This window comes from Rhinolophus ferrumequinum, chromosome 2 (genome assembly GCF_004115265.2).
Source record: "Rhinolophus ferrumequinum isolate MPI-CBG mRhiFer1 chromosome 2, mRhiFer1_v1.p, whole genome shotgun sequence".
NCBI lineage: Eukaryota > Metazoa > Chordata > Mammalia > Chiroptera > Rhinolophidae > Rhinolophus > Rhinolophus ferrumequinum.
In genome coordinates, this window is record NC_046285.1 from 9,479,778 (window position 1) to 9,489,226 (window position 9,449).

The 9,449-nt window shown below is 35.6% G+C and overlaps 1 protein-coding gene across 3 annotated transcripts in view; it reads left to right on the plus strand.

Moving 5' to 3' along the window:
* The window catches only part of TSC22D2 (TSC22 domain family member 2), a 47,624-nt gene extending 41,832 nt beyond the window's left edge, over positions 1-5,792 (plus strand). For 2 of the 3 annotated variants that reach the window (XM_033129105.1, XM_033129113.1), the window contains 2 exons: positions 3,066-3,117; positions 4,092-5,792. In XM_033129105.1, the coding sequence (XP_032984996.1) occupies positions 3,066-3,117; positions 4,092-4,352 (313 nt within the window). In that variant the 3' untranslated portion in view covers positions 4,353-5,792. The remainder of the gene's footprint in view (positions 1-3,065; positions 3,118-4,091) is intronic. The other variant, XR_004425190.1, reaches the window with a different exon arrangement.
* Positions 5,793-9,449: the final 3,657 nt, after the last annotated feature.

The window sequence follows — 9,449 nt, forward strand, 5'->3', positions numbered from 1 at the left end:
CAGACATTTTGAATGGCGTCCTACTATGAGCCAGTAAATTGTTTCACATCCAGTTACTATCATATTGACTCTTTCATTCATTTGAGCTCTTATGTCCCAAGCACTTCTTCACAGAGGTGTTCACTTTTTCACAGAGGTGAGGAAGATAAGGAATCTCCCTCAAGGAGCACAGAGTTAACAGTGATAGTATTATTTAAACTCAATCCTCACAGGAGTTTATGAATTGGGGCATATAATCTTTATTTGAGATGAAAAAAATAAGGTCTAGAAAGGTTAAATAATTTCCCAGAATTCACATTTGCTATTTTGCTTTCCTGGTTGTGCACTATAAAAAGTTGATGAAGATTAGTGGACCACAGGAGGGATGGAGTGATTGATTCTACCTTAGAAAACCAGAAGGCATCACAGAAATGATGGCACTGGATCATCTTAAGGAACAAGTAAAAAATAACCAGATGAATTTGAACTGTCAGCATTTCCAGATGAGGGAGCAGTTTCTGCAAAGGCATGGAAACCTGAGAAGAACATATGTCCCACAGACTGAAAATAGTTTTGTAAGGCCACCACACAATAGGCCAGATGGAGTATGAGAGGAAAGGCGACTATGGAAGGCAGGGTTCAAGGTTATGAAGGGTTTTGTGTACCAGGCTAAGAAGTTTTTAAAATAGAATTGGGTTTTTCTTATTTCTCTAACTTGCATCTCTATAAGCCAGTGGTTCTCAAAATAACTTACATTCTGTCAGGCAGCAGAATCAGCATCACCTGGAAACTTGTTAGCAATGAAGATTCCTGGGCCCCACCCCAGACCTACTGTATCAGAAACTGAGGTGGAACCCAGCAGGCTGTGTTTAGCAAGACCTCCAGCTGACTCTGGTACATACTGAAGTGTGAGAACCACTGCGGCAGGTTATAGAATTCTTGAATAACACCCTTCAAAATAGTCCAAAGTCACTGTAGGGATAGTAATTTATGACTGATTTAATTCTGCTAAAGTACGATGCTTAACAAAATTGAAATATAAGGAACACATCTTCAACATGATCTATTCATACTTTGCAAACCCTTTCCTCTGTTGCTGTTAAAAGAGGTCTGAGTTGGGACTTAAGTTCTTTAGATCAGCAAAGAATAGCATGCTAATTATTGTTTCTTTGCTAAGGGAATGGTTTGGAAACTTACTGATTTTATTTTAATTATCAAAAAATGAAGCCATAAACCCTTTTTTAAAGGGTTTGGGGTTTATTTGTGGGTTTTTTGTTTGTTTGTTTTGGTTGCTTATATAAAACTGGTATGAAAGTTAGCATTCAAGGTGTTCTATTTAAAACGTGTTGAAAAGAATTTATTTAAGGCATGAAATGACTAAAACTAATTCAGTTTTTCCTTGACATAGAAATAAAAAATGTAGAAAGTATAATCTAGGATTATGAAGCAAATTCTAAATTCTTATCACTATCTTTTTTACCAAATTGTGGCCATTATTTGGTGAATATATCCACATGGTGTCTGGACTGAACTTTACAGTGAAGCATTATGGTTTATATAGTTGTAGAGTTTATAGTTACATATAGACATACTTCGTACAACTCTCTCTCAAAGCATTTAAAAGCTAACATACAAGTATTTAATGATACATATGTGTGTGTGTGTCTATACATATATGTATATATACCTATACATATATATTCCTTTCCAGTTACTTAGGTATACAGAAACCCCTTATCATCTTAGAAATAGCAGCAAGAAGTGAAGTAGTATGCTGTAATTAATGTGTTTAATGTTCAGATAAACCAGCTTAGTGGTTTTCATGTATTGATTCAGAGTTTTGAGGACTTAGAAGTAGAAAGTCCATTGAGGTATTGAGACACCAATCCCTTCATTTTACAAATGAGGAAACTGAGGTCCAGGGAAGTTAAATGGTTGATTTGCTGATGGTCACATAGGTAGTGAGTAGCAGAACCAGGATTATAACCAGATCTACTTGGATTATAATATAAAAGGCACCACTACATCAAACAGGATATTTCTGAGCCTCAGTTTGATATAACACTGAGGAGCCACATCATCTAAAGTAAAATAGTCTTTAAATATATTAGCATCTAAATTTTCTTAGGTGGGGTATACTTTATGAAGAGTATTTAGTAATATAAAAGTTGTTTAAAGACTTCTTTTTTAATTGATACAGTGGATTAAAGTATCAGATTGGTCTTTATGAGACAACCTAATAACTGTTCTTCAAAATTTACAAAAACACGAAGAAAAGGAAAAAGATCCTTGCTGCTCTTAATATTTAAGCTAATATGTGGGAGAATATAAACTGCCAAAGAATATAATTATTCATCTTCTGTGTCATTATCATACAAATGCTAAGGTGATTTTTGAACTCAGGATGTACTTATCAGCTAGACTACTTTCAATTATTTCCAGGAAAGACTGGTCCAAAGCACATACCTTAGTAGGTGATTTTTGCCGGCTAGTAAACTACAGTCAAAGCATATAGGTCTGCCAGAATGTTGAGTTCCTTGTTAACCAATCCCACAGGTACGGCTTGCCCTAAAGCCCTCTGAATCATTTTTAGAATCCAGCTCTAGAATTTAAAACCCAAATAGTAGCATATAAAATCTATAGAAGAAAAGGCATCATCCAAATTTTAATGCAATAAGTAACTACTGGAATTTCCACCTGAAAAGCAATTAGGATGTATAGTTGGTAAATGAAGTAAGAGAGATGTACAGAGGGTACTGCTCATTCAGAATTTATCTTTCTAAGTTTGCTGAATCGAGAACTCCTGACTATTCTTGGGAGTTACTATTAAAGTAGCATATTTTGTCATAGGCAAATTAGAAAAGTTGGAACTACAAAGGATTTTTAGAAGTCACTTAATTTCCTGAGATCCTCATTTTCACAATGAGAGCTCTGAGTATTGAAATTGTGAAAATATACTTAATACGCTATTTTAACTTACTATTTTTTATTTTAAGTAAAACACAAATGTTCATAATTATTTTAAGGGTTGGAAAGGAGATTACATTTTTTAGAATAATTTAATGAAATATTCTAATTTTTTCCAGTGCATCTGGGGGAGGTGGTGTAGCCATTGACAACAAAATAGAACAAGCAATGGTAAGTAAAACTTCATAGTTCTCTCATTTCATAAGTTGTTGGTTATTATGAAGCATTTGGTTTTATCAATTCTAAAAAACAAACACCTAATTTCTTTAAACCAAGATGTCTAAAGTATATTTTTTGATAATGAGATTTAGTTAAAGATGTTAGAACATTGAGAAATTTTAGTCAAGAAATACCAATGGAGTAAACATTGCCCACATTTGAACATCTCACATTTCAGGCATTACCATTGATAAGGGCCATTTTGAGAAGCATACAATGTATTATGGTCCCCCAAATATTTCAGCATCAAAAATAGTTGAGACAAAAAGACTATTAAATGAAAACTTCAGCTAGAAATTTTTGTCATCTTTTGGTCACTTACAGACACTGTTGTACTCAACTTTAGTACATAGACTTGTTTTCTGTTGATTCTGGTTCTGATTTCTGCTATTACTATCAGTTTTTTTGTTCCATTAAAAATATACTATTCATGTTATATAAAATATTTTGATTCAAGTTTATTAAAAGTGTAGATAGGCTATAAATAAGGACCATTATTCTCAAACTATTAAGAAAAACACACTAAGGTTTTAAAGTTGGAAATTGCAGCTCATCTTATCTATTAAAGCAGTTACTAATTTAATATCAGACAGTTTCATATCCTTTGTTCTCTTAGTCAACATTTAAGCCTGTGATTTTAAACTTTCTTGAATTCCAAGCTTATAATTGACAATTTAAGGAGCTAGTATTTTTGGAAATCATTCCAAACTTTGAAAAGAAAATCCTGGGCTTGCTGCCCTAATTGGGAACTGGATTTTTTTCCACCCCACCCCCCTTAGTGTGGATACAGTAGAAGCATTAAAAGCCAGAGCAGGGAAACTAATAGAAAAACACCTTATGTTTTTAAGGCAGCAGGTAGGCTAGAACCAAATAGCAGCACCTTCCCCTTTATCTCTTTTTGATATTCCTAATTTTGTTTTTCACAGGATCTGGTGAAAAGCCATTTGATGTATGCAGTAAGAGAAGAAGTGGAAGTTCTAAAGGAACAAATAAAAGAATTAGTTGAAAGAAACTCTTTACTTGAACGAGAAAATGCACTGTTAAAATCTCTTTCAAACAATGATCAATTATCCCAACTCCCAGCCCAACAGGCCAATCCTGGTAGCACTTCTCAACAGCAAGCAGTGATAGCACAGCCTCCGCAGCCAACACAACCTCCACAGCAGCCGAATGTCTCCTCAGCATAAAGCTTTCTTGCCTCATTAAGAAAAACTGAAAGCAATCTATCCTTGTGTGCCACTGGTGTTCTTTCCACTTTATACGAAAGCAAGTAGCCATGCTTCGGTTGTGTGTTTGGCCTTTTCAGTATTAGACAATCATTCTACAAGAGCTTTTCCTCTCTCAGATGTCACGCGGCACTGTTGATGTCCAGTTTTGTCATCAGAACACAAGGAGAATAATAGATGGGGTTTATTAAGGCGAGCAAAGTCTGCATTTTACCTGGTGCGCATGAGTGGGGTCTTTAAGAGCTTTGGTGGCTCTCCCATATTTCCTGTACCCATGGATTTACCCTGAGCCTTCCTCTCACATTATAAATAACAGTTCATCTAAAGAGCCACTTTTCTTTCAATATCAGTAACATTTGCCTATGTAAGTTTTCATTTATTTGTGTTTTATTTATTACAGGGCTGCTATTTTCATAATGTACATGAACAATGTCACAGAACTTTTTTAATTTTTTTGAATAATTATAAGTATCAGTAAAGGAATTGAAAACAGGATTGCTTTCAATAGTTAAAACGTTTAGGCAATAATTGAACAAAAGAATCCTGGCATATTTCTAACACTAATGGCAATTTACCTTTGGTATTTATTTTTAGTAGTAAAGACCCAGCTTGAATGTAAATTTTGTATAGTGTAAGTATGAAGAACATAGTGCAACTGTACAGGTAGTCACCAGTTATTGTGATATAATAAATAATTGGGCTATTTTGATGAAGAAAACTTTGTTCATTTGTTTCTACTTTCTAATAGAGAAATTGCCACGATTCCTCTGCTTTTCGACATTTCGTATGACTTTTTTTTCGGGTGGGAATAAAAAGCTGTGAAATTGTTCAACCTACTTTGTAACCAAAGATGCAAAGCTGTGTAATGGAGTTTTTTTTTTTTTTTATAATGCACATTCTTTATGTATTTTTATTTAGTGTTTTCTCGGTCACAATTTTCTTTGCTGTCTAGCATGATCTGCATGATCTATACTCTTTGAACCACTTTCGTACCTCATGTTTTTATCCAGCACTCTTATTGTAATATGTACTAGTCTGTGAACAATGTCATAAAAAAGAACGAACAGGTAGGATGTGGAGCTGAGCTAGTGTACTGTACACTAGTTGTAAAATACAAGAAAAAATGAAGTGAGCCATCTTTTGTTCATTTAAAATGGTGTTTTGAATTTCGTATGCAGAAAACGTTTTGTTACATTGCAGATTTTAATGTATTTAATAAATGCAACATGCAGATTAAGTGCAGTGTATACTGAGTATTTAAATTAAAATGTACATTTCATAAATACAGTTTCAAGAGAAAGCATCATTTTGTGTATACTAACATTAAGTGTATGTCAGAAATTGATGTATAAATATATATTTTAACACATTTTCTGAAATTAAACTGCAGTTTTGTTGAAATATTTGGCTCTACATGTGTTCAAAATTTAATTTGATTAGATTTGTATTTTCACAGTTCAAAATATTCCTTACTGAAAACCTATGGTATTAATGACTTGATGATAGTTCTTAAATTTTCAAAGTAAAATAATTTAAAGAATGCAAGAATGGTGAGCAATATTTGTATTCGATATTCATATTATGTCAATGACATTTAAGTAGGAAATCCTTGTCTACCAAAACATTTACTTGAATTCAGAAAGGTGCCTGTATCTATAGCCAGCTAGCTAATCAAGAGTTAATGAGAACCAGTAGTTAGCTCTCTCCATTAAAGGAGGACAAATGTTCTTTATCTATTTAACATAAAATTTTAATCAGATGAGCCACGAACTAAATGCATAAAATTGGAGCATACGTGGGATTACAAAATATCTTATATTCTAGTTGTCCTTCAGGATATATTGTTCAATATAAACAAAATTTTAATGTTAATGGATAACATTAGAAATAACTAAAGGAACTTAGTACGTAGGCTTGAAGAAGCATCCCTAAAGATGTGGGTGGAGTAAGATTTTAAGTAGAGCTGCCACACATGACAGAAATTGAAATTTCCATGTTGGAATAACCAAAAGGCTAACCAGGTGTACCCCTCAAGTGCAAAAACAGTGTGATATTTAATGTAGGCAGAGAAAAACTAGTATTAGAAAAGGTGGGAATTTGTGAGAATACAAATTTTGGTTCTGGGGATAGGAAAACTTTTATGTTATAAACATAAAAGTGAGAGTCACAGAGGAAATGATTAATGTTAGTTTAAAATGGTAATTAAAAGCAATTACTCCTATTTTTACATTTTAAAAAAACCAATAGAAAAGAGAAAACATGGATAGTTCAGAAAAGAAATGGCAGTTTTTAAAGGTTCAACCGATAAATAGGGCCTAATGTAGAAAGGCAAGCTTTCCTCTGTACTTAACAGAAAGTAATTTGGCAATATGTATCAAGAGCCTTAAATATTAATAAACTTTTCAGTTTAATGACATGAGAAGATACTCAACTCATAATGCAATGTTCAAAAAATGTAAAATTATAATAGTGCCTGTCCGCTGCTCTCCTATTCCTCCTTCCTTCCCTTTGAGCCCAACCTCCTCCCTACATTCACCCCCAAAAATAACAGAAAGGAAGCCTTGACATCCAGACCTACTCTCATGAAGCCCCCACTGCAAAGTCAGGGCCACACTGGAGGGTGGGAAAGCTATTGTACTTCTCTGTATTTGGCAACATCAGGTATTCCCCCAATTGATTTGCGTAGGATATGAAGTAAATCTCAGTTTTACCTCAGATTTAGGATCTCCTCCACCTGACTGGACTATTTATTGAGATGCCATTTTGGGGGCACAGTCTTACAGGAATGCCATCTGTAATTTTCTCAGTGCGATGACCATAGACCAAGGTGCCACATCAATTTTCTGTTTCGTTTAAACAACCAGAAAATAATAGGTAGAAATTTGAGTTTCTGATATGGCAATGTGTCTGTAATACAAACCTAACTTTCCTCAAAGGAAATTCATTTTAGTAGTTACAATGTGATTTTACAGCTTACCCCCCCACACACACACGCACACACACTCACGCGCACACACACGCACACCTTGGGTATTAAGTATGCAGTTAGTTTAACTCGTGTGTCCACACAGCTGGGTATTTCCAGTTCTGTTTCCAAAGTTCTGAGCCAAGTAGAAGTATTAACACAAGGATGGTTAACCATCAAGCCCCCAGTGATGGATAATCACACAGAATTTCCCAGGTCAGATTATGGTATTTCTCCAAGTTCCAAACTAGTCACTCCTGGACTTTTAAGGGGGCGGGCAGTCCTTAAGATTAGAGTAACCAAAATACCTGTTCATAGAAATGCATCGTTGTAGAACCAGAAATATCAGCTAATTTTCTGGCAACAAATTTTTAAGATGAAGTCACATATGTTCTAAATGGAAGCTTTATAGTTCCGTAGCAGGCACTTTGTTACATAACTCAATTCTCTTGAATAATCCTGCTAAAAGGACAAAACTCAGCCCTCATTTAAGATTCACAGTTTAATTGAGGATACAACAGACCAGCAGGTACAATGCAATAATAAAGACATACACACTCAAGGACAACTTTGTCAGGGACGGCTTCCTCAAAGAGATGACACCGGCATCTTGAAGGTCACCAGAGTGAGAAAACAGTGCTTCAAGGAGAACATGAGGTTCCTTGAATAGCCGCGGAATTGTTTCACCGGAGGCAGAAGGCCATGACTGCCTCACGCACCTTAGTAATTTGGCATCTGTTCAGAAAGCAAGAATGATCTGTTGAATGATTTTAAGCAGTGGGATTGTGATCAGATTTGCATTCGAGAAAACTTAAATCGTTCCAGCAGCAGATGGGAGGTATCTTGGGGGCGGAAACTGGAAGCTGAGAAATAATTTAGGATGGACAACAATAAGCCAGAAAAGGAATGAATAGGCAAAATTACGTAGGTCATCTTGTGACGCTCATGAAGTTTGTCTTGTGTCTTTGTACCATTTTTCCCTCCGCAATGAAAATTCAATTCTCAGCATCAGGTTCCTGTTCTTTCTTGCTCCAAGGAAAGATCAGAGAGCCCCAAGTCTTAGAAAGTTTGAGTCAGATTTTTCCTTCCAACAGCCATAGATCTCTATGAAATGAAAGTCTGAATCCTGTTAAAGGAATTTCAAGAATGTATCAAAAGGAGAGAGGGATAGAGGTGACTTGATTGTCACTTTATGCCTCTGTGTAAATTCAGCCCTAAAGGTAAACCAAATTTAGTCTTTTTATGGTGACTAAGATTAGAGTGGCCCGGAAGCCTGAGTCCAAAGCTAGCTGTCCCCTCCTCCCCAGAAAGGATAATATGGGTTCTGGCTCCGATGCAGACACAGCCCAAGCTTCAACCTTCCATTCTTTGCTATAATCCAGTTCAGAAAGCTGCTTTCTTCCCTGTAAGTCCCCTGCCTACGTGAAACTGGACCTTCTCTCCCATCTCCTCCTGCTTCAAGCCTAGTAATGCATGTTTCTAGTTTCTAGCAATAGTTTATTATTTAGTCACATATATTTACACCGTATTTTCTTCTTTTCGACATTCTGGAAGCATCCCTGTCTCATACATTTCCAAGTCACAGAACTGGTATAGCAAGAGCTGTTCTTTGCATATATTCCCTTTGTCAGTGGAGAGATTACTGTACAGTGCTATTGAACAACCTGAGTGGGCTACAATTGGTAGAATATGCTGTGTTCACAGATGAAAAATGGTGAGGCACTGTATAAAGCAAGATAAAGGTCACAGACATTCTTATTTTCTTAACATAATTCTCATAAAGTAAGACAGCCTTTCAGGATTGGTAATGGTGAAGTAAGAGGCTGGTATTTTGCTCTGGCACAGTCTATCCACTTGGTCACAGAATTTGTTCAACATGCTTAGATGGTGAATTAGCTTTATTTTTCCTTCTCCTCACCAGGGAAACCGATAGATTAGGCAATTCGGGGCACTTGACCATGATCTGATGTCATGGGTTGAGCTATAAAACAGAGCATCTAAGTTCATGGACTAAAACACTGTCCACAGAAGCCAAAGTTACCCCTTTGGAAGAGGGAAGGAAACGGTGCTAACTTAATGCATAAAAATCACTG